The 26,831-nt window shown below is 34.0% G+C and overlaps 1 protein-coding gene across 1 annotated transcript in view; it reads left to right on the top strand.

Annotated features, from left to right (window-relative positions):
• Positions 1–26,212, top strand: part of LOC135330444 (gamma-2-syntrophin-like) — a 127,688-nt gene extending 101,476 nt beyond the window's left edge. The window contains exons 9-11 of the mRNA XM_064524091.1: positions 8,466–8,582; positions 19,704–19,775; positions 25,670–26,212. Coding sequence (XP_064380161.1) covers positions 8,466–8,582; positions 19,704–19,775; positions 25,670–25,927 — 447 coding nt within the window. The 3' untranslated portion in view covers positions 25,928–26,212. The remainder of the gene's footprint in view (positions 1–8,465; positions 8,583–19,703; positions 19,776–25,669) is intronic.
• The last annotated feature ends 619 nt before the right edge of the window (positions 26,213–26,831 follow it).

The following is a 26,831-nucleotide window of genomic DNA, read 5'->3' as shown; positions in this document are numbered from 1 at the left end:
GACTTCAGTAAAGCTTTTGACACTTCTTGACATGAGAGTATTCTAAACAAATTTTGTCCAGATTTCCTGGTACAAACTTTGTTGGATAATCCAAGAATAGGTGTAAATGGTTCACTTTTAAAACTAAATGATATATTGATGGAGTCCTGAAAAGGTATCTCCCAGATCCAATTCACTTGAATATTTTCCCTACGATGCATTAGCAAAAGTATGTGTACTAGTTTTGTAGACATGAAGCTGTAAAAGTCAGCATTAGACATAAGAATGATCTTGATGTATTGAAGAATGAGTCTGAAAAACAGGATGGAAGCCAGTTATGGTCCAGCACGTAAGCAAGAATAATCAACAAATATTTGTGAGAGGTTGTAGGAACAACTCATTCTTCCAAAAAGTATTTGGGGACATAAACTCTGTTGGGCAGTTCAGTCCAGCCTCTGTCCCCTTGCTAGCATTAGGGAGGTCATCGTAGTGCTACTGACCACAGAAGCCAGTTGGACACACATGGTGTCATCAGAAAAACAAGAGGTTTATTATTATATCAGGCTGTGGTAGTCAGGCACAGGGCTGATTAGCAGGGACCTTTCAAAAGTCCCAGTCACATGGTTGACCTTAAATTCCCTTTTCTCTCTTTTTCTCCCTCCAAATAAGCAACCCACAGACTTTTTAATCTTTCATCATCCCTGTTTTTCTCATTTTTATATTCTTTTTTGGTTATTTTGGCCTTAGTCACTGATCCTCAACATCCTCAAAAAGCCAGCACCTCTCTTTCTTCTGATATTCTTAACCCAAGGGGACTTCCTGATGCTTCCCTGTCATATATTTAGCCTGCCAGTTTATCCCGTTAATGTTTTATTAGTTCAGCAGTGCTAGACTGGAGTTGGCCAACCACTTTTTCCTGTACATTATGTGCAATGTCCAGCAGTTTCTTACATTGTTACCTTGTTTGTTTAACCTCAGGCCAGAGCTGCATACCATAACTACAATGTCTCCTTTGTGACTTTTGATAAAGAGGCAAGCATTCTGGCCTATGTATAGGTGAGAGAACCTTGCAAAACATAAGTGCAAAGTGTTCCAGCTAATTTTGTGCACTGTGCTGCAGAAAAGATTTTGACGAAAGGCTTTCCATGGTCTCTGTGGAAAGATTGAAAGAAATGGAGTTGTGTAAATTAAAGAAGAGAAGACAGGGAGGTATGAAAGAAGTCTTCAGAAATGGTAACCTGATCTTGCAGAATGGAAGAAAATAAATGTTCTTATGTGGTTGATCAGAGAATGACATGTGGAAAGAAGCAAGGAATGATGCTACACAAACTACATGTTATGATTCATGGAATTTTTGCTCCAGTTATGGATTGAAGGAGTTTCTATTTCCTCTACTCTTGAGGGTGAAGCAATTTGAGACTTTAATGGAGAGGGCAAAAAATGTCTTGAATTGTAATTATAGCACAGATGACTTATGTTAGACATGAGGAATAGACTTCTTCATCTCTGGTAAAGCTGATAAAGTGCTGGAATAGATTGTTGGAAGAAATTATAGAGTCTCCATTACTGGAGGTCCTTAAGAGGTTAAGAAAACATCTTTTAAAAATAAAATATGTATCATGGGTCCTGCATTTCAGAGCGGGTTTTAAACAATTTCTGAGAAGCCTCTTTTCGTCTCTGTTTTTGATGATTATATGAACCTAATTGTGAATAAGTTTTCAAATATGAGGGCTTTTCCCACTGTTCTTCATAGTAGAACTGCTGTCTCAGGCATGCCATGAACTCTGGCTTCATGCTGCAGATTCATACACTGCACATACTCTTACAAGATCAATTTCTCTTTTTTCATTTTCATAAATTAGAGAAAAACATTTTACAATTATATCATATACATGATAAATTTAGTTTCTCCAAACTTCAAAAGTTAGTCTTCAAAAGTTAGATTCTTGCAGACTATAGTTTTAGGACTCACACATCTGGAAACAGAGCAAGAGTAAACTCCTTTGAACATAATGCAACCACTTAAAGATAGAATTGAGATATTCCTTTGTAATTGTTCTTACTTTATTTATATGGAAGGTCAGTTATGCAATTCTTAATGAAATTCTCTTGATCTGTTTCAGAGATTTTTCTGGGACCTCAACACTTTCACTTATAAAATAAAAGTTATTGGAACAAATAAACACTTCAAAGCACATAAACAGTTGAACCTCTAGTCAGATAGTTATAATGTAATTCCTCTGTGATGTAATATTACTATTATACCAATTTTGAAGATGGAGAAACTGTAGATAATAAGGTTAAGAAATTTGTCAAACTTGATGGAACAAATCAATATATTCTGATTATCCTTGTTGCATTTCTGAACATATTTCAAAAATCTCACTGTGCCCTCTAAAACTAACACATTTCACAGTGTGTCATGGTGTTTGTATGTTCCACTTTTCTCTCTTTAGAATGGAACATATTTGTGTTAGTGAAATAGCTTGTATTAGCTTACTCTTTTAAAGTTGGAAGACTTCGAAACATTTGATTCTAGAAACTCTAGAATGGGTCAGACTAAAGAATTCTGTCTCAAAGACTGACCAATAGTTCCTATTGAAGAACTAAGTATATGAAACACAGTATTTAAACAGCATTTCTTACCCTAATATGTTGACCATAGCTTCCAGCTGTCAGCTGGGTTTACAGATACTCTGACAGTGACTGGAACAATGTAATTCTGTTTTTTGTGAAAAATCATGTTCTCTGATTAAAGCTGTCTTCCTGATAATTTCATCGAGCTTCCATAAGCTCCTAGAATATAAAAAATTGTTAACAATTGTTCTTTATTCTCTGTTTCCATACCATTCTGACCTCTCCCTACTCTCTTTTCAATTTCTGCTCTCCAGGCTGAGTGCTGACGTACTGTATAGATTTCCTGTCTTTATGTCTGGACATCCGTATTGCCATTTTCTGTAGTTTTCTAGTTCTATTTTATCTCTCAATTTGATTTGTTTATTTCTGCTTTATGATTGTGAGAAAGAATCTGGAAGATATAGTCTTCTGCACAGGGAGCTCCTCTTCACAGCTTTTAGAACTAATTGCTTTTCTACTCAGTTTTATAGAACAGTGATTTCACTGGATTCACACTATAAGATCAGTCCTTCTCCTTCAGGATGATTCTCCAGTTAAAATTATGTTGACGCATTTTTAAGCAGAATTACCATGTGATTGATTAGGGGATAACATGCAGAAGGAAGCTGGGAGTAAATTTTCAGACTGAATTTTATTTTTGAGGATCTTTTTGCAGCAGCTATAGATTGATTTTTTTTTATATTTTCCAGAACAGCAGAAGAAACAATTTGAGTCCTTATTAGGTGAGGAGTTGTTTTTTAAGCTCACTTTACGGTGGTTGTAATTTTGATAAAAAGCTAAACAGAAATTTAAGAAAAGAGTAACTAAGGACCTGAGTTCTCCACTGTTACTTGGATTGGGTTCCTGCTGCACAAGTAGTCCCACTGATTTTTTAAAAAAATACAAGAATATGTAGAAGAACAGGGCATCTACTAATAGGGAAGAACAAGAATCACAATAGTTAAATAAGGCTTGACCATCAGCTGTTGAGATATGAATGCTGCTTTGGGAGAGAGAAGAGGAACAACTGCCCAGCTCACTAATCATTACACCACATATGGTATCCCAAAAGAAGAACATCTGAATATGTTCAAATATTGGAACTTTTGGTAATTTGGTCAAACACCGGAGCAAATTACCCAGACAGGTTGTGGAATCTTCATCTTTGACAGATACTCAAAAAAATGCATATTATGTTATGTTATATTATTTGTGTTGATACTAAAAACTCATTTGGATAAGTCCCTGAGTAACCTGATCTACATTGGTACTGCTTCAAGCAGGAGGTTGGACAAGATGAGCTCCAGAGGTCTCTGTCAACCTAAATTATTCTATGATTCTGTTTGGATCTTTTTTTCTGAAAGGCTCCCAGATGTCATCAAAGAGAGCAATATGGGCTGTAATAACTGTTTTCACATACCATTTCTGGACAAGAAGCTGAGAGCTGGATAGTCTTGACTTTAGTACAGGTGTGCACCCTTCGTTAATTTTAGTCACACCTACTCCGGCGAAATATATCTGATATTTAGCCATGGACACTGACCTACATGTACACTACTCATCAGGCGCTCATATCACATAGCGGGCAACTGTGCCACAGAATTCAAACTTTGGCCAGTAGGTTTGGCATTACACTGAGCTATTGTATAAAAGGCAAACACAGGTGTATCACTTCCTGCTGCATTCAGAAAAGGATTTTTTCAAAGGCAACTTATTGATAGCTGTTCTCAAGAGAAAGCTTTAGGTTTTAGTTCCTATCTTGAAAGAGAAGGCTATTATGAAATAACCAGTAGGTTATTATGAAAAAAAGTGGGTGACATCATCCCCAATTTTACCAGCAGCCCTGTAATGGAAACAGTAGTCACTACCCAAAGGACTCTGAATCCAAATTTGACATAGGCAGCCAGCTCCTGGGAAAATGAATGAAGTCAGATGCATACCCATCTTCATGGTTTCCTATCTGTTAATGTGGACATGTTGCTTTTTGTGGTGTTCAAGTTGTGCCTAGCTTGGACTTAAAAAATTCCCTCTGGGGTTGAAGCATGTAAAAATAGGGTATCGTCATTTCTAAATTCCTCTGTAGTTTCATCCCTAAAACATGTTATTTTAAATAAATGTTAAATATGTCATTCTGACAGAAATGTATTAAGTTAAATACAATGGAAAACATCAATGTAATGCATCAGATCTTCTGGCAGGCCGATTTTTTTTTTTTGAAAATTTATTATTTTCATGATAATTATGTATGTGAGAGGCCTGCAGGTCACAAAGATACAGAAAAATCTATTAGTCCCTCTCTCCCCCCCCCCCACCAAGTACTAGTTAGAATATAAAGTCTGCCACTTGCTTTGGAAAAGACCAGAAAAAGAACTAAAGCTAAAATTAAAGCAATATATACTTCTCTTAGCTTTCTTATATTTGCATTGTTCCATGATGCTTTATGATACAACATTAGTTTTTGACTTGCAGTCAAAGCTGGTTTATATTGTAGATTCTTCTCCTTCTTTAACTAAATGAGCATTCTATCGCATCTGTTCTGACCTTTCATATGTCAGAGATCTACTTGATTTTCTTTAACTATTTTCCCCTTCAGTGTTTTGCTTCATTTACTTTTCATAGCTATTTAACTAACAGCACTACACACAAAATGTACAGATAACTTTATTAAATGTAACAGATGTTACGTTTCCAGTCATCTAGATGCTCTATTCCTATAGCAAAACAGTAAGTGCAAATAAGAATGTTCACTCATCTGCTATCATCGGATTACATTTTGTTAGTGACATATTATCACCCCATAATGAGTGCCATTGCTCCTTTTGTTCCTACAGGAACTTTTGTAAAGTATATTGAAACACTTTAGGAAATTAATAACACAGCAATGGTGAATGGGTACTTTTCCATGCAGTTTCAAATAGCAGTCTGAGATTGATCAAGAAAGGAGTGCTAAAAGCAGTGCTGAAAATGGGGTAGTTTGTAGTGTTATGCCAAATCAGCACTCCTTAAAATTTCAAATGGAAGGTTTTGGTCTAGTCAAAATCTCCCTAGCATACTTATCAACCACAAGCAGCTTATTATTGAGTGCCAATATTTGGTTGGTTTTTTTTTCCATACAGACTTCTGTTGAACTGAATAATTATTCTTCTACCCATTCATATGGCCTAAATGACCATTAAATAAACCAGTCAACAAGAAGGAGAGATGGAAAGAAAGTAAACAAATGTTAGATCTTTTTTTCATATTTTTTATAAAAGATGCGTAATTTTACTTACATATGTTAATTAAACACTGATTCTGATAAAATTCTTCTATTTTCTTTCTTTACTTTTTAGGCATTTTTTGTCTTTATAGTTGATTATAAATTTGTTATGCTCTTTTCTTTATGGCTTTTTTTTCTCTCAGCTTTATTTTTCTCCCTGATTTTTCCTTCTTCGCATGCCTGTATAGTGTCTTCTCTTTTGTTCTTTTCATTTTAATTTCATGTTTATTTTGTTTCATTATTTTCCATCTTACAATATTGGTGTCTTTCTCCTCCTGAAAGTCCTTTCCCTTGTCTCTCTGGTTTGCATTTGCCTCTCCTCTTTCTCTTTTATACTCGTTAGCACTTACTTTCTAGTTTCCCCTTTTATTATCCTCAGTTAATTCAAATAACAGTAATGCAGCTCTAAACCCACTGAGCTCACTCCAAATCTTCCAGTAGCAATCATTCTTCAAACACGTAGCTTAACTTTATTTCTTCTTGTAGACAGTATCTCATTTGAGCAATCTGCATTTGAATCAGCTCAAATATTGCTTTCTCATAAATATACGAAAACTCTAAACCAAACAACCACTAAAACTTTTCGTGTCTTCTAGCCATATTATATTTCTTTCCCTAAATATATGTATGTACTGAGACTTCATACATTCAGTAAATTTTCTACAGGGGTATTCTTCTTTGACTTTTAGATCAATCTACCAATGGCTCCTTGTTGATTTTTTTCACATTTTCATTAAAAAAAGAATGGACCAAGATGATGTAAGAATAGATACCTTTTAGAAAAGGCAAGAATTGCCAATAGATTTTTTTTTTTTTTTTTTTTTTTTACTGGCGCCTTTAATACTTAGGTAAGAGTCTCATAGTGTAAATATAGAAACCATAACCTTGTGATTTGAAAGGCTTTCAAAGCTTTTGAAGGGGGATTCTTTTCTTTAAATTCACATTGAACTATAACATACTAGCTAGTTTTTCTGGGTGAGTTTTTATTTTCTTTTGTAAGATAGAAATCAGCAAAGCATTTTTTCTTATTTCTACTGCTAGGCACAAAAATTGCTTCCTCATTCAAGAAACTATGTTGACAATCTGAAGCTAAGTAGTGACTTTAAAAAAAATGGAAACCGAAAAAGCTGTTAATCAGTTTTGACATTTCTTGGCAATTATCATTAAATCAATCATCCAAAAAAACAAAAAAAAATTTCAGGGTTCTAAGACTGTTTGCTTTGATGATGTTATATTATTTGGGTTTTTTGATTTAGATCCTGTGTTTCTGGAATTGGACTTTTTAATTTGGCTACTCATTTCAGTCAAGCAGAGTAATAAGCTGTCCAGTGTATTCAAAGTGTAACTGAAGTATTGCTCTTTTTTTCTGTAGTCTTTGAAGAAATAGAACAAATAAATGACCTCATGATGATCCATATACTTGTTTCTATAAGAAATTAAATGAGCGATATTACAAAGTTGCAATCAGTTAATAGAAAGACCATACTCTCCAAAAAGGTTTCACAGTCCCCCCAAAATCTAGTCCAGTGAATATGTTTTTGTATAATTTTGGGTTTTTTGGTCTGGGGTTGAAAGAGATTCCATCATACCAAGGCAGATTATCACTGAGTTTATAGGTGCTAATAGTTATAAAAATCTGTTTGCAGTGTGGAAAAGGATATACTTGAAACCAAGACTTTTGATTCTGACCTACCACAAGTAGTCTGGTCACAGCATCATGTGGCTACAATAAAAATAGTAATAGTACATTTCCATTTTAGTAAAACACTTAGAGCACAAGCCCAAAATATATGTCTGCAGCTGATCAGAAAATGTAATCTATAATGTAAAGGGACATATTATAATACTGTTAGAGCAAAGTTATGTGATGAGTGAAACTGACATTTAATTTTACTACAACATAAAGCACATATCCTTCTTATGTGATAAAGTTAATCCAAAAAAGGTATATAAAGAAAGAATCAATGTGACAAAGGCACTTTATTAGCAACAACAAAGGTGAGCGTACAGAAAGTTTTTTTCAGATAAATCTTGTGACTTATTCAGAGTCTCTCTTAAGAGGTATGTGTCACAGAGGTTCTAGGTTGTCCAGCTTTTTACTGTCCTAAAGGTAAAGTAGAATCTAGAGTACTGGCTGTACTATTTTAGTACACCCAGCTTTTCTGCTGGCTAAAATGAGAGTCTGCTGAAACATATGTAGGTGACTTTTTAAAAGGAGATTATCTTTGGAACCTTCTAATATGGTTGAATTAATCATATTAGAACACCTAATTTTACGATAATAACTATGCTTAATTTTTACATATTAAATTTCCCCTTTCCTCCATGGCTGGCACACAGCATACCAGCATGGATACAACTTTGCTGCCTGGAATAGAATCAGGATTCAGAAAACCTGTTCAATATGGATTATGTCTCTTCAAGGACTTTTGACACACTGGAATGGTTAAAAGGTTAAGAGTGTGATGGCAATGGAAGGGCAGTTTAGAAGCAGGGAATGATGCATCCAAATATAAGACACTCTTCCCTGTGGAAAGATTTGACCTATTCAGGTCTGTCTTATGCCTCGCTAGAAAAATGAGCTTTAATTTTCAATGACTTTGTTTTGCAGGTCATACATATGGGATGGGTAAATGAGAAACTTGAAGGAACTGATTCATCTCAGCTCTACAAATTCAAGTTTCTGGCACTGAAGGGTTCATCCTTCTACATTTTCAGCACTCCACCGGTAAAAATATATACACATATATATATACTTTGGGGGAGGATTTAACTGTAGATGGAAACCTGTTTGTTATGTCTGGGTTTATTTTTTCCTACCAAGTAGAGTAGTCAGCTGAGATTTCAAAAACAGTTAAAGCCATAGATGCCACTATGTTTCAGTAAGCTTTAGATATCTAACCTTTTTCAAGGTCCTCTGAAAATCCTACCATATCTGGATATCTCAATAAATTCTTAATAGAGAACATTTGTGTTACTTTTTTAAGTTGTTGTGTTCAGATTCTTTTCTGGTTGGTTATAGTGAAAATTTCATATCTTACATTTATTCTGAGGCATTTTTCCAGGTGTAATGACTTGGTAGTTACTCTGTTTTCTTAAAGATAGTCACATCATGAAATACACCACCGATGCTAAAGTTGTGAATTTTACATACAGGCTAGGGATTGAACTATTACAGAGAATCCAATCCTAAATGTACAGTTTGAATAAGTGACAACATCCTGCTTTGATTATTTCCATAGCTAAAAACTAGAATCGTATTTCATAACAGATGACTTACCTAATACCACTGTAAAACACTAAAAATTAATTTAAAAGAAGGGAGCAGAAATGAACTGGAAAATTCTCAGCTCCTAAAAGTGACCCATAAATACCACATGAAACTTTTTTATGCTTTCTTTCTCCCTTCAGAGAGCCATTGCTTTAAATACATCACAAAGAACAAAATGTAGAATTAAAATACATTTGCAGCTAAATAGCTTTCTTAATTCTTGATCAGAAAGTGGTCAGTCTCCTGATTTCTTCAGCAGAAGCAAAAGCAAATCTGATTTTTTATGTGTACCACCAGCATACCTTTGTGAAGTACTTACTCTTTGAACCTTATTTGTGAACAGAAGCAATTAATAACAGTCTCTTTCTCTAGACTGAAATTCTAAACCCAGTGATTCCTATAAACTTCTAACATTTATAAATGGCAAATTAATAGTACTTTTCTTAAAATGAGAGAACACATCTGGAAAAAGTTTCTTTTTTTCTTTCTGCAAAAGAATATTCATGTTTATATGTTGAGGAACTAAAATCTTATTCAGTTACTAGAATCCAATTATAGTGAAAAACAAAACAAAACAAAAAAGTAAATAAATAGCACACCAAATATTCATGTGTCTTTAACTTCATGAATTTCAATTATGATGTTCAGACCTATTTTGGAAGGAAAATTTTTGATATAATTAAAATTATCTATCTACATGATACTAATTGAGAATAAACTACTTCATTTATCATATTCAGCATACTCATTTATCATATTCTACTAAGAACAGGCAAGTCAGGATAAATGTTTGTTAGCATTTTTACCATCTTATTTGTCACTATCTACTACACTCTACAGTGTTTCTGTGCAACATATTTGTAGAAACAATGGCTTTTCAAAAAAAAGGAACAAAGGTGACCCCTTTGGTCATGGTGTTACGTCATCCCAGTAATCAGATGCACTTAGGTGTACAATGTCAATGACAGAATGCATAAATCCCAAAACCCATTGACCAGTTTTCCTGATCTGTAATCACACCACAGATGTTTTATATCAGGGAATTAAAAAAAAAATAAAAGAAAGGAAATTGGCAGTTTCCGTTTAGAATTCAAACCTGGATCTCGAGCCACAAGCTGGCTGGGGCTGCCCCAGCTGTCACCAGGACCTTGCTCCCTCAGAGCAGGGGGACGGGCCCCAGCAGCCAGGCCAAGCCCAGCCCTGTCCCACCAGCAGCCCTTGCCAGTACCAGCCCTGGGGAGGCCCTGGCCCATGTTGCATCCTGAAACTGGTTCTGTATTGCATGTCCAAGCACGAGTAACTTTGTAGCTTCAAACATAAATCCCCACAAGAAGCCTTACACTACTTTTAGTGATATTTAATTATGCTGCTCTTATTATCCCCACTGATTTTTTTTTTTACTACATTAAGTGAAATATAAGAAATGGACTGTTCTACTACAAAAATATTAATACTGTTATCTTGCCTGATCTTTAAATGTTTGCCATTATGTTTTATTTCAGACATGTTTCTCTGATGCTATGCTATTGACAATGCCATACTGTAGTGTACACGAAGTAGATGATGTACAAGTCATATAGTTAGTTGTAATGACCTTATCCATAATATATAACTGCTTATAAAAACATCTAATACAATTTTTACTCTATTTCTTTGTGTATAAGAGATCATAAGGGGGCAAATACAGTTTCTAACTTTCAAAAGAATAAACAAAATACAGCTACCAATGAGCAAAATTCAAGAAAAGTACAGATCAAGTACGGATTTTGTAATTTCAGAGAAGCTACTATAGCGAGTAGTGTTCTATTTATACTCTGCTTAAACAGTTTCTCAGATGGTGCTTTCAAAAATGTAGATGCTTCCCAGTAAGAACAGATATCAAGAACAGAGTTGCTTACCACAGTAACAGAAATGGGCTAGAAAACTCAGCTGTGATGTGTAGACCAGGGAGTTTTCTAGCTCCATGATGAGGAACAAGCCATTTTCTAAAAGGCTGTATGATATCTTCTGTCCTCTCCAAGAAGAAGTGTTATTTAACATCTTCCATGCTGGAAAAAGCTCATAGGCTTATTCTTGTTTGACTGTAATGGGCGCATTTTCAACTTTTTCTGTTTTCAGTTGTGCATATAATTTCATTTGCATGGTTTGTCACTATGAATTGATGAGAGGTTCTACATGTACACAGAGATATGCATGTACAGATACAAAACCCAGCGCCTGTTCATGATGGAGTGAAACATTGTCACATATGTTTGGCATGGTGTGCATAGCTGTAGCTGTATGCAGGAGAGTTTTATATACAGAAATTGGTGATGTGCTGAAACGCTTTTACATTTAGACCTAATGATAGTAATCGAAATGTCTTTTAGGTAAATACGCCTATGACTTATAGGTCATAACTTATGACACTTCCTATCATAGATTTAATATCCACAAAGGCCTTGGAAAAGAGATAATTAGGTTTCATATCAGATTTAGCAAAGTCATTTTTTTGTGTCATCAGATGCTGTATATTCTCATGTTTTCCTGTTTTAAGTAGAAGTAAAATATACATGACATCTGCACACTTTCTTCCCCAGAATCTTCACTGGCCCTAGAAGTGCATCTTTTCTGTAGTTTATAGAGACAAATAGACTGAGATGATGTTCTCAGAATTTAAATAGCTTGGGCTGTGAAAGTTCAAAAAGCAGATGCTTGGGAATGGCTGCAGCAGGCACTGACCTATAATTGAGACTGAACTGAAGAATGTGTAATTTGTGTTTATAAGGCATAAGCATGGATCTACTGCCTGTGTTTACTCCATTCATTTCAAAAATTTCTTCCTGTTGTTTTTATGTCAGTCTGGTTAGTTAATTATACACTCTGTAACAGAATTCTTATCCACCCACTTTACAATATGTGAATCTTTCTGGATCAAGATCATTCCTGAATAAAGCCAGTGAGTTTATGGTGAAGTTGCAGCTTAATGCTGAGACTAGAATATCTATAATATCTGTATTGAGGTCTGCTCTGCCTAAGAAGTGTTTTATTGGGGTTCCTGTTTTATGCAACAGTATCAGGACAAAACTTGGCAGATTTAGCGAAACTAGATTTTAGATTGCCCTTATGGAAAATGGATAAAGATATGGTAGGTGCCGTAAATATTACAGAATAGATAACTCAAGGGGAAACAACTCTTCGAGTCATTACCAGTGTAAGATTTGTCAATTATTCTGTAATCATGGCTGGCTCTAGGGGATAATTAAGGGCTAAAAATGCATGCATTTTTATTGCAGCTGATGGAGTCTGAATTATTGCCCTCTAGATGTTACCATATATAAATAAAACAGCAAACAGATGTGATTACAAAGTGCTTTCTATAAGCTGTTATTATGCTGTTTCCACTTATAATTGTATTTACTGTAAAAATATTTTAGTTCAGTTATATCCAAGGAATTCTGGGAGATTTTCTTTTTTGCAAGATAATACTTTATTTCTGAAGAAGCTAATTTTTTAAAAGAGTGGAAATTTATCCAAGAATATAAACATGACCGACAGTGAAGAGAAGATCTTGTTATCTCATCGTATACATAATTTGATTAAAAAATTAAAAATTCTTAAATAAAGATATGAAAAATCGAGTCTTTATTTTGAAATTATTATGAAGACTCCATCCTCAAAATTTATGTTTCGGTTATATAGATATACAAATGAAAAAAATGTAGTGGTTACAATAGGCATGTATAAATTAAAACAATTCCTTCTCTGTAGAGTTCATTTTGATCTTAAGGCAATATACTAGACATCTAAGAACTAATGCATAATCAGCAACCTACAGCCTGTTCTCAAATCCATCTGAAAACCAAATTTGCTGCACGATGTAGATGTTCATTAACTTCAAGACAAGAAATTCTTCAAGGCAAAAAAACAGTCAGTTTGAGTTTGGCAGATGATCACCTCTGCTGAAACAACTAGGAAAGTGGAAAGTGAATATGAATATTACGTGAAATGACAACAGTGATGGCCCTCAGGAGACAAACTGCCAGTTGTTTTAGAAAGAGTTATGTTTGTCTAGAGGAAGCAGATTCTCCATCTCTCATTCAGATAAGTGCATTAATCACTGACTATTATATATAATAGCACATCTAGAACCATATCCTGTGTTAGATTACTGATTCTGTGATCATCTTTGTTATCTGCCATTAACCTGTTATTTCAGGCTCTGCTCATCACTGGTCACTGGATTTCCCTTTAATTTTCATGTGATTTTCCTGAATAAGTATCACTGATAGTTGCTGCCTGTGAGAATTTTTTTCTTATTAGAAATATTTAACAACTTTCAGGGCGTTAATGACTGATTGGAAAAGCTTGGTAAAATAATGCTAAATTGCAAAACTGAGGCACATATTCAGTTTTGTATGGAAATTTCAGTGACTTGTAACTTGAAATTGGCAAAATAGCTGAAGCAGAATATATTATTGCTTATTTTGTTACTGTAGTTCTTAGTAATTATAGTCCTGGACCAATATTTCAGAGTTTTGTTGCTGTTCAGAGAAGGTTCAACAAAAAGGTCGCTTCTCCAGAAAACCTGAAATGTAACTATGAGAGAACAGAATGAGAGAACAGATATGGGGTAGATAGAGAAAGACAGGGGGATATAAAAGGACAGTATTGGTAATAACCCACAACCCAAGTTCACAAAAGTATTGGTATAAAATTTGTGAGTAGTCTACAAATAGAAACTACATGAAGTAGTGTAGAGTGTTAGTGGTGAAGAGAAATGGAGTGGATGTATTTGTGAGGTAGTGAGAAAGGAGTTTTCTGAACTTTTTATAAAAGCCAAGAGGAATGCCAAGGAAAGATTTTTCTTTTTTCTTTCTTTTTTTCCTTTTTACAGCCAACAGAGATGTGCCTGAAACAGGACATATACTCTTTTTTGACCTTCCCAAGATCCAAAAAAACTCCTAGATCACATCATTGATCATAATTCACTTAAAGAAGCTGAAATAATAAGGCTGTTTGTCAAAGAATGTTCTTCCTGCATCCCTAAAGTAGCTTATCTGACTGCATTTAACAGATTTACAGATTTAATTCACAGATACCGTATTTACAGTTTAAAATTATGACACACTTTTGAAACTATCAAATATGAAAAACACCGTATCACAAATAAAAAATTATTTTTAGGACTATGTTACTATGCAAGCTTTATTTTATTACATTCCGAAAGCATCTGATAAATTTCTGTCTATTTTCAAATCTTGAAAAAGTTCTGAATTCATATCCTAGAAGAAATTGGGAAGACATTATTCAGTGAACAAAATTTGCAAAAACATTCATTTAATAACAAAGTAGTTGAGATTTACTTGAAAATTTCCAGAAAAAAATATTTTGTATTCACAGAATAAGTGCTGTAATTGTGGGGAAGTTGTACTGTTTTGTTTTTCCTATCTTCTTCTTCCTCGTAGTTTAATATCATTTTTAGGTTCCAGTTTTAAAGTAATCATATCTTTGAAGCTGTTGTGGTAGTCTTTAATGTGTTTTTTGAGATGATTAGATAAATAGCACTGAAGTGACTCAAGTGAAGACAGTTGACCGTCTATCCTACTTTTATTTTTAACAAAAGGAATAAATGCAACAGTACTATGAAAGCAATAGAAATAGTTAGGAAGCTAATATACTCTATTTTATCAGTCTTTTACCTTGGACAAAAAATTACAGAGAAGAAAAGTACAGGTAATTTAATTGGTACATGAACAGTACTTTGATATGAAAGAGTACCGCTATTGAAGTGGTAAGTATTGGCAATTGTAATTGTAATTGTACGTTGTGTATATTGCCAATGTAACATAATAGGAATTGAGCTGCAGTGCGTAGCCATGGATGCTTTCAGTGGACTTTCTAACTCTACATATAAATCCTTATTTCTTTAGTTCACATCTTTGCTTGGATCTGACTACTCTTTATTGTGTGTTTTGTAGCATCTAGTTCAGGTTGTTTTAGACATCTTTAGGTTCCTACTGTTATATCATAGTTCACATCAGGAACATCTCTTGATATATCTTTTTCTTTTTAAAGTTTATATATAATTTTTGAAATTTTTTCTTGGATGATTTTTTCCCCTTTCATGAAGAAGCCAGTGAAGTGAATACTATTGACCTGGAAGTATTTCATCTTTTTGTCTTTACCTTTGTAAATATTTTTAGATTGATTGGATAATTCTGCTTACTTGTCAGATAGTGAAGCTCCTCCGTAGTCCAGGTATTAAAATCTTTTTCATTTTTTCCCTAAGTTTTATTCTTTAAATATATTAAAATTTGTTAATATTATTTAGGTACTGTAAATTTCCAGAATCAGGTTCAGTGTTCACAGAAGCCAAAGAGTATGTTCCTTTTGCCTTCAGTGAGTTTTAGATTAGGTCTAGGTATAGTCATGCTACAATTTTTAATTAAGTGTGATGCTCCCTTATATATGCCCCAAAATTATATTGACTGTATCTCCTTCTTTATGTTCTATATCTGTAGTGTAATCCTTTAGTATGTTTTGTTGGGTATCATTGCAGAATTCTCTTCTAAGGAATAACTGTTGTTCAGTTTGTTGTCTAACACATGGATACATATGTCCTGTATGCATGTGTGAAAATGATTTTAATTTTGTTGTTTTCTCTCTCCTGTTCTAAAATCTTAACAGTGTTTTTAAGAAAAATCAATGAATTATGTGCCCATTTAGAGCTAAGTATATTTTGAATTTGAGCATTCTTCTGAACTGATGTTCAGATTACTTGGTCTAAATACTTAAAACGAGAAGGCTTGAACAGTGTAGTTTAGTTTCTTAAATCCATTCGAATGCCTTTTTTAAAAATGAGGAGCTCACAGAAACTCACACTGAAGGAAAAAGTACCTGTTAAACACTTAGCACTTTTGAAAATCAGGTCTGTTATTCCAGTATCTCTTTATGGATTTAGAATTGTCACTTCAGGTTATATCTTTGTTCATTTGTATTATCCCTGTGTCCTCATGGGTGTTCATGTGGCCTTTCATCTGAGCTCAGCATCATCTGCCAGTTTATGAATGTGTTATTTTACACTCTTTCTGAAGGAATAAATATAACCAAATATCTACAAAAACAGTATTCAATAACTTTTACAATTTTTCACCAGGTAGTGCATTGAGTTAGCTAGGAGTTGGCTATACACCTGAAAAATGCTCAACAATGCAATTCTTTCTAATACTGTATAATTAGACTTTCACCATACTGTTGTGAATAATAGCATTCAGTTAAATTTGGTTATAAATTCATGTATTAGACAAGAGTTAGGTGGAAGCTGACTGAATGCTACTAGGTATTCTCATATATTTTCACACTAGTTTTTACTCTTTGTGAGACCTAAATTCACATGAACGAAAGTGTGTCTCAGTCTTAATTGACCCATTCTGAATATAACTTTCTGAGATATTTTGTCAAATGCTTTATTAAAAAGTAAATATGTTGTCATTTTAGAACAATTCCAAAATATTGCAATGTATGGAATATTTAGAGGAACAATTCCAAAAGACAATAATGAGGAAAACTTCTTTATTGCTTAAGGAATATATTTCAGTGTCTCATTTATCTTAGACCTATTTATTAACTGTGTTATGATGGATATGCTCATGATAAATTGAGACATCTTTTAAAACAAATGAAGTGTATTGCACTTTTTGTGAACTCTTCTGATTCTTTGCAGCTTTTCTCATTGACTAGAAGTATATGATCACTTGCGATATTTTTAAAGCAATGCAGACTATAACAACAACATTTTAAACTTAGACATTCTAGGATAGTTCTAAGGAGAAAACTATAAATAATGTCAACTGCCCCTTTGGATTCCAACATCTCTTTGCATTATGTTTATTTCCCTTCCTTAAAATCCCTCCAAATGTCATTTGTGTTCTCCTGATGACCTTGCACACTATGATATTCAGGCTGTTTCACTCTTGGCTGTAAGTATGGTAGTTTTTCCTTGATACACACAGTAAAATAAAGACTTGGCTTATATAGCTGTTGATTGTGATCTATCATCCCTTGCTATCTCTGCACGAAAGGTCATAAGAGGTTACAGAGAGTCAAAGGATGAAAGAGATCCACAGGATAATGGGGAGAATTCTGAAGTATTCACAGTGAATTTAATGGCACAGCAGTGTTACCAGTGTCCATGGCAGCATCATTAATAGTAGCAAAAAACCCTAGCAGTTTAAATTAATCTTCAGGAATCAAAACAGAAGGTAGGAGCAAATGAAAATTCAGTTGTCTGGACAACTTTTAAGTTATACCCTCTGTCATTAAGTTCACTTTCATAAACAGCAAATTAAGCAGGTGATTCTGCTTTTATGTCTTGTCTAGCCACGAATAGGGATGGAGGATTCTCATACTTTTAACTGAGAATGAAAAGAAATTTTTTCCTTCCAGAAACTCAAGACCAAATAATGAACTAGATATCACTCTGCTATAAATCTTATTTTGCAAGAAGCATTGAGATCTTTTGAGAGTCAACAATAATGGGCCAGAACCTGTTATCTTTAATTAGTTTATTTTCAAAACGACTATCAAAGTAAAAAAGACTTCCCTTTAAATAAGAATCAAGGAAAGACCTGCAGTACTTAGCCCGATGTCAGCATGTTTGAATGTACGGCATTCCCTTATGAATCTGCCATAATTCCTCAGTTCCAGTTGCTTCTAATCTTGTGTTATTGCCAACTCCTAACAATAATTAAAAATCAAAATTCAAATAAAATATTGATTGCACCTCACTAGAAAGAAAATAGTAACAGAATATTTAAAATCAGTAATGTATGACTCCAAAAATTACTGCACTTTATAAAGTAATGGGAGGACAAGTGTAATATTTAAAATTGCTTTAAATTGGTTTTCTAAAGCAGCTGACATTAGATTTAAATTTGACAAAGTTCCTTTAAGGTAGTATTAAGTACTTTTAAAGTTATCATTAAGTAATGTCTTGAGCTTTAATTTATGATGAAACAATGCTTATAATATTACAGAAAGAATTGTATTGCATTGTATTTAGGTGATTTTTTAATTTAATTTTTAAAATATAAAAACTGTCAAATGGACAACCATGGAATATGAGTCCCTTTACATCCTGAAAAGATGTGGTGATACAGCTTTCACTTCCAGGGGTCTTCAGTCTCGTTTGTAATATGTGATTCATCTCAACTAAGTTTGGTTTTCTGAAAGCTACATATCTAATCTAAAGTAGTTACCAACTTCTATATCCAGTGACAGAAAAAGAAAAAGCATTTGCACAGTCTGTTCATAAACCCTATGGCAAGGATGTAAGACAACTTGGAGGAACCACTGTCTTGTCTTTTTTTTTTCTTTCCCAAACATGAGGGAATTAAAATTAGATTTATGAAGAATTAGATTAGATTGTTAATATTACACACTTCTGATATCTAAATTTAAGTGAAATGTTTTGCATGCTGGGAAGAAAGATTTTAGGTAAATTCTGGAACACTGCTTTTAAACTCATAGCTGTGACAGATATGTGGCAATAATGCCCATTAGTTCCTGTTGGAGTGGACACAAGAGCATATAAGATTAGACAGAAATTAACACTGAGTTCACATTACTCTTCAAACAGCATTCAGGTGAAATAACTTTTATTTACTGACAAAAATCACCACAGTCTGCTCTTGAGTTTTGTGGTGCTTTTCAGAGTTCAGTTTAGTCACATTCTCCATGTATCTGAACAGTCATACCTGTGCATTCACCAAGAAAAAAAACATGACTTTGCTGTAAATAATATAAAGAAAATAATGTGTATTCGCCTTGTATTTTTTATACTTAGAGGTTCATGGTTTTTTTCTTGAACTGCATAGGCTAGATACGGTTTTTAAAATAAAGCAGATGATTATCACATGATACCATGACCTAGACATTAGAGAGAAAAACTTCAAATATCATTCCAACTGTCAAGCTATAGCAGCCATTAATGTCAACAGGATACTCTAACAAAATCAAAAGAAAACAAAAAATTCCATTTCTTTTTAGTATTAAGAAATATAGGCACACAGCTGACATTCTTTCTAATGTCAGATATTGTAAATATATAGTCCTTTTTCATTTTTAATATAAAATTAAGGTCCTCGTGTTCTAGTGTATGTGAATTCAAAGCTGAATTTAGGATCACATCTTGGTTTATTGATTTAAAATTTTTATTAAATTGGGGAGTGCATTTGAATGACTCCGAATTTGAGAAAGTTCTGTCTGTTAGCATTTTGTAAAATAAATATGGTTATGTACCTCACCACAGAGATTACAAAGAGGTTTCCATCATACTGAAGTAATAATAGAAAAAATGTAATTAAATATGTTTTAATTTTAGTAAGAACCCTCTAGGTTCTGTTTCTTTAAAAATGAAATGCTATTTGGCAGTCTTTTTTAAATCCTGGATATTAAGTGTAGTAACGTTTGAATATTTTTATAGTATCCAGTAGAATAATCATTGGTGAAATCTTTTTAATTTTTCATCTTATCATAATTTTAATAGAAATATGTAAAAAGAAATATGTTTTTTAATATTTTCTTTTGATATTATAGGTAAGCACACTAGACTGGGTACGAGCTGAAAAAATCTATAACCTCTGTGAGGTTCTGTTTAAAATTCACAAGGTAGGTTTCCCAAAAATTACGATTATGCTATTTAGTAAAAAGAGTTTACCTCTTCAGGTTAATGATGATCTCAAGTTAAGATTAACTGGTAGTAGCTAACATTCAAGTAGTTTATCTGTTGTTATAAAGCCTATTCTTTGCAGCAGCTGCATTGTCTATGTAAGTATAAGAGACTACAGCAAATGGATTAGGTTCCAAGCGAGCAACTTACTAAAATACTTCCAAATTGAAGACATTTTTCAGTATTACAGCCAGCCATGTCAATTATGAATGAAACAAACAGCTAATCATAATGAAGCTTGATGTTGCATTTCTCTTTAATGAGTCAGATTTTTACATGACTGTGACAAAAAATGCTTTCTTTGTAATTTTGATCTATGTAAGGTACTTTTATTTAATTTGCATAATAAGGAATACAAAATTCTGTCCTTGTTAGATTGTGAGTAACTTACTAACACTATAATTGGTTTTACCTTACAAAGGACAACATGGTGCATTCATGTATTGTAGGGTTTTTTTCTTTTCTTTTTTGCATAGTCTAGAGACGTTGTCATGTTTTATCTCTTTAGCTTGTCCTGAGGAAAGACTTTTTGGCCAAACATTAGCAGTCTGTTTATAGAATTGATTTGTGAAAGATATTTTTGTGATAAGTTCCATCAGATAGATTAAGTTAGTTCTTTACCAGCTAATCGGAAACTGCTTTGCAGGTGAGGGAAATAACTTGATCATCATCATTTTGGACAGGGAAACCCAAGCATAGGTATATTAAAAGTATGCTTGTAGAGTCGCAGAAGACTGAAAGTAGAGCCATAAGAAGACTGTAATTCACCTGAGTTCCCAGACTGCGCTCTAACTGTGAAATTATACTTTCCTTCACTATATTTGCAAGCTATGAAGTTTACACAGGATGATGTCCAGAAAGACAGTAATGGTACCAGTTTGCAGCCATCCAAATGGGAAGTTAGCTGGAAAAAACTTGTACTTATCTCTCTCACGTTCTGTATGAGTGCTTTAACTACTAGACTACTTGCTGTTAGAATTACATCAAGAAATGCCATCCTAAATAAGAGATATTTCTAAGAAAATAAAAATGAGTGAATTCCCAGAAAAAAAGGTTTTCAATAATTCAGTCTTTTTTCATGAAATGCTATTTCATTGAAAAATTCCAAACCAACTGAAAACAATTCTGACCAGCTGCTGACCCTTTCCTTACTGTTATTCCTTTGACCATGTGCTAGTGTTCTAAAGAAGACGGGTTGGTCTGCTGTCTGTACGTAACTGCAGAAGGAGAACAGTAGCTCGCCGACTTAAGTTCCATTACTGTAAGGGAGTGCTAGTTACGGATGCTTCTCTGATGCAACACAGTTATTATTCAGGACAAGTTACAGAAGGAGAAGATCAAAAAATATATCTTTCAGAGAGCTGACAATAACATTCGATCCCCCTTTTCTGTCTGGCTCAGAATGGAGTTCCCTGTAATGACCAAATTCTTTAAAGAATGGGGTGACAGGTATGGATAGGTACAACATCTCGACCACTCAAACTATTTGTTCCAAACTAGCTTTCAACAACACAGGCATACTTCCTATGCTTGTTTTGCTGATAATGACTAAAAAAAAAAAAAAAAATAGAAAAGAAGAACAAACTTGAAAATATGATGAAGTTATAACCACAGAGCAAAGAATATGTGAGATGACAGAAACTACAAAAATAGTTCTTAAACATGTGCTGACATCTGCACTTTACAGAGGTGTCATTCCCTTTAGCTGACAGCTAAAGGAGCCTCTACTGATTTCAGTGGCCAATTTTGCTGTTGTAAATGAAAAGTTCAGCAGTTCCAGCCCTTCAGCCAGAGTGAGGAGATTCCTTCACTGCCTATCACTGCAGCAAAGGGCAGAGGCTCTGTCCCAGGTTATTGATTCTATTTCCTTAAAATTTTATTAAACCTTATATTTTCCAGATAAATAAATTGGGCAGCGACAAAGTAGATACTCGTCAAGCCTTTTGAGAAGGGTTTGCTGTATAGTAGGCATTGTTTTTGTTTTCTCTCCTATAAATGTTACTACTGATTTCATACTCAGTCCTTCCTTGAATATTCTGGTAAGGTTAATTTCAAGGACATCACAAGAATTTGCTTGAAGTAAATTCTGAAAAAAATGAAAAAAATGAAAATTCTTAATTTTCATTAAGAAAAAGTGGGAAATAAACTACCCACAATTCAACTCGTAATGTCCTTGACATTTTAATAGATGAATGCTTAATTCCAAATCTTAGTGATTAAATTAACTAAATTACAAAAGCTTAAACTCAACACTTAAGTTTCTTTTCTGTTGGTTCTTTAGTATACATGACAAATGAAGGAAATTGTGTGAGTCAACAAACATGGACAAAATTCTTAAGAGATTAAAGCTTCTGCATGGCAGACTCAAAGGTGGAATTCATGTTGTAAAGACTGCAGTTTTGGGAGAGCGTTTTTAAAGATTTTCCGAAGCTAGTTAGAACTACTGTAAGGGTGTAGTGGAGAATATTGTATCATTTTGGTTCTTAGGAAAGATGGTTCTTAAGGCAAGGTCAGTTGTTACACATCAGATTGTAAGCTTCTCGTGTTGATTATAACATAAGTTAAAAATGGAAAATAAGAATTCAATATGGAAATTAGATTTTAACACAAAACACTTGCTATATTTTAGGTTTGTGTGTGTTTACATATGTACATATATACACACACACATGCAAACATATACATATGCAAATATGTGAATGAATATTCATATTTCACATTCTCACACTTGAATATACATGAACATTTAGTGGTAACAACCAGATGATTGAAAATCTGATCTCATTTATCTCATTTTTCCCCCTACATCTTAACTCATACTCCATATTTACTGGAACTGTTACTGAAAATCTGTATAGTTCAGAGGCAAGAACATTAGATACTTTTTAAAAATCAATATGCCTTAAAAAACATTTCATTTTCTTCTAATACATAGTGTTTCCACACATCACATTTTCACATTCAGTCAAAGTAAAAAAAAATATATGTATTAGTCTAAGAGCCAGGGTAAGCATTACTGAGTCTCAAAGCAGAAGTAGGCTTAATACCTATTAGTCCATGGCTGCTGAAAAAGAGGTGACACTTGGGAACACAGGAGAATCTCTGCTCAGCTTCCATTTCATCAGTCCAAAAAAGCATGGGAAAATCGGTTTGAACTGCCTCAAGACCATTCTCTCCTAGAATAGCTGCAGGGCCATTTTTGACAATGAAGTGCAGTGTACCCTGGTGGTATTACATGCCACGTCCAAGGTGCCCCCTAAAACACCCATCACAGCTTAGGTTTGAGTAAATTGCATAAAGTTAGATATGCCAGCTTTATGTTACTCAGTAGTTCACGAGCACAAGCAAAATTTTCAGTTCCCACATGAGAAGTTTGGTGCTGTTTGTGAATATGGGGCAGTACCTGGAGGAGAATGTGCTAGCAGAGCAGTTTTTTCTTCTGCTTTTTATTACTGAAAAGGGAGCCTTCACTGCTCTCCTGTGAAGGTGGTTGTGTGTTCATCTAGAACAGGAAGGACACAGGACCCTAAACTTGTAAGCATTTATTTTATATACATGATTGTAGATTACATTTAGATGTTCAGATCCCAGTTGTTTGCTTATTTGCTTGTTTTTATGTACATGGGTTGCAGGTCCAGACTTTGGTAGGTTATGATAGACTACTATAGGTCCTGGAAAAATGAATGCAAAATCTTTAAAGTGCTTATTCTGACTACAGGATTCTAGGACTTGGGTACAAAGCTGCATTCTGATCTTTTCAAAGCCACCTATGTCCAGTCCAGCATCTGCTTTTATCCCATATCTGCCTGACTAGAGACCTCTCCTAAACCCAGAAACAAAACGCTCTTTATAGGTGACATTAGAGCGTAACAAATGGGATTCTCTTTGCAAAGTCCCTTTTGTTCTTTCACTGTTCTCTTCCCTGTGCCATCAAAGAGAAAGGGAGGTGGGAAAGAGCCCTATCTAATATATAGAAACTAAAACATATATAATTTGAAAATTCAACTGGTGAAAATATTTAAATCTATAAGCAGCTGGAAAGACTGGCTTTTTAATTTAGTTTTGTTTTTCTCGGTTTTCGTGCTAATCAATGATAAACTGAAACATAAAGGAAGTTTCTTGTAAGAGTGTGTTTTCATTTACAAAACCTTGTGTTACAGGGATGTATTTTGGTTATAAAAGAGTAATGTGGAAGTTCTGGTTTGTCCTGAAGTTGATGGCAGGGACTCACTTCACTGCCCTTGTAGTTGCAGGGCACACTGGCAGCTACTAAGGGACCTGTGTAAGCTCATGTTGTCATTTCCAGAATAACCATTAGATTGTTAATAACTTACTGCATTAGCAGACTGGAATCCAACTAGCGTGGAGTACTTGTACTCTGCTGTAAGGCTGGTGCAGAGCTCTTCAACTGCATTCAAGCAAGTCAGGAATTTCCCTCCACTTGATTGTAAACAAAATGTCATTTCTTTGAGCTTATAAGAAGTTCTTTTCAGTGTCACCTCTGAGTAATCTATGACTGGACCAAAACTGTAAAATGAAATGGGCTCATTAAAAGTGCTTCAAGAAAAAGAAACTCAATCTTTCAATCTTACAAATCTGAGTTTAGTGTTTGGGAAACACTTTAAATAAGATACCATTCATTTAAGTCTGTTTCAAAAGTAATTTCTTTCGTAGAAGCATTTATCACTATATGGGGGAGTCTTTTGTTTTATTTCATCTTTAAAAGGTGTTTTGTTTTTTGTTTCACAAAATCACACTAATCAGTTCCTTGATTAACTGTGCAACTTAAACTAGGTATGTGGTCAGCTAAATTTATCTCAGATACAACTCCACTGACTGCGAGGGGCTATTTCCTGCCGATTTTTTCATAAATATGCTAGTTCAAAGGGGTGCTATTATGAAGACATTTGAAAAACCTATGATGAAAAAACATAAAAGAATATATATTATATAATATGTATTTATATATATTTATATATTTACTTTTATAATAGATTATAAATTCAAAAGCTAAAATATTTAAATTAGAGGGAATTGCTTTACTTGGAACTGGTATCTGACATCATAGTCACAATTTTTGCTATTTTAAACGGTCCATTTTTATAAAGTAGGTAAGACACCATTTTGCTTATAGAAGTTTGAATTCAAGTTCACATATAAAACAAAAAATAGCAATTCACTTCCAAATGGTTGATCACAGGATAGCTGGAAAAGGGGAGAAACAGAACTGGAAGGATATAAAATATAGTTCCATATATTATCAACACACCTGCTAATAGGTGTTCCTCTCTCTCTTCAGCATGATAGTGCAGACCTTTTAGTCATCACCTGGAATCATGGATGAATTTTTAAGAAACTTCTCCCACCATCCTCTGGAGAAACAATAGTATGCTATCTGCTCTACAGCCAGTGGCTTTCTTAGAAGTTCTGATGCACTCCCATATGCCGTCTCCCAAATTTATCCGCAGTATCTCTCCAAAATCCTTCTTTCCCTCTTTCGTTGGTAGGCTTGTTCTCTAACCTTAGTCAGAGAACTTCCTTCTGGTCACCCTCCTAATCATCCCTTCCTCCTCAACTTCATTACTATAAAATCCTTTTAAATTACAATGTATGTATTGCTTAGATTACTTTGATGGTATTTTGGAAGTACAGAAGTAGCTCAGATTGTATATACAGGTTAAAGTGAATAAAAAGTAAAAGAGAAGTTGTCTTTGCAAATATTCCTTAATTCTCAAAACATTGCTTCAAGATAATTGTTAATATAACAACATAAATAAGTGAGTACCTGTCATTTACAGAAGACAATGTTGCCGTAACTGCTTGTTTTTGCTAGACGAAGAGTCACATACTGAAACATGTCTTTCAGCTCTGGCTTGCTGATGATTGCTGGCTACAAGCAAACTTGTATTTAGGTATTCATCAAGACTATGATCTTGAAGACCAGAGGCCATACTGTTTCAGTGTTATGGTTGGACATGGCAAGAGTCATTATTTCAATGTAGAGCTTGGCAGTGAGTTGGCAGTGTGGGAGAAATCTTTTCAAAGAGCAATTTTCTTGGAAGTTCAAAGAACAGGGGTAAGTAATGAATAATTTGAATCCTGGAGCCATTTCATCAGTAAAATATTCTGTAACAAATTTTAGCAAAGTTACTGCATATGTTTAATAATTGTTTCAGATTAATATGCACTGTGAGTAAAGATCTGAGTATACTTTAATACACCAAAGGCTTCTGAAAGCTTCATCATCACATAAATATTTATCTGTCTATGACTGTGTGATAACACTGTATGAGTATATTATGACAGTTTGAAAATTAGAAGTAGTAATGTATAAATTTACTTTGATTACAATAAACTGGAAATTGATACATTCTGCAACTGGAAAAAAAAATTCTGTGGAGTTTCTTCAGGACACCTTAAACAGTGTCCTCCATAAAGCTTATTTTCCACTTGCATAATATAAATTTATTGTATTTTGCATAATGGTTCTATTTTCAAAGAACAAAGAAAGAAGTATTTTGCTCTTACATTGTTAATTGTAAATTAGGAATGACTTTATTAACATTGGAAGAATTTGAAAAATCATTGTAAAATCATTGTGAGAACAAATTTTGTCATATCACTCTATCACTCTTTACTGAATAGTAAAATTCTCTCAAGCTATTCTTTTCTCAGACCAGAGAATACATTTCCCATTAGGTGATATGAAATTTAAGATGCAGATTCCTCATACAGTTATCTACAAGTGGGTGCCTATTAGCCTTGTGGTGTCTAAGCTCCCATGAGAGTTAGTGAATGGAACCCAGAGAATGATTGTGCTTATCCTAAAGCAGATATTGTATCCTAAAGGAGGTATTTTGTGGTATGAAGACAGAGCAGTTCTATTGATTTTGAGTTAAGTTGTAACTTACAGCATATTTATACTATATACCATTGCTATACATAAGGAAGTTATTGCTGAACATCTATATCTGTACTCCCAACTGAACTGGATG

Source organism: Dromaius novaehollandiae, chromosome 21 (genome assembly GCF_036370855.1).
Source record: "Dromaius novaehollandiae isolate bDroNov1 chromosome 21, bDroNov1.hap1, whole genome shotgun sequence".
NCBI classification, from domain to species: Eukaryota; Metazoa; Chordata; class Aves; order Casuariiformes; family Dromaiidae; genus Dromaius; species Dromaius novaehollandiae.
Note: the sequence above shows the minus strand (reverse complement) of the source record. Positions and strands in the feature narration are given on the sequence as shown.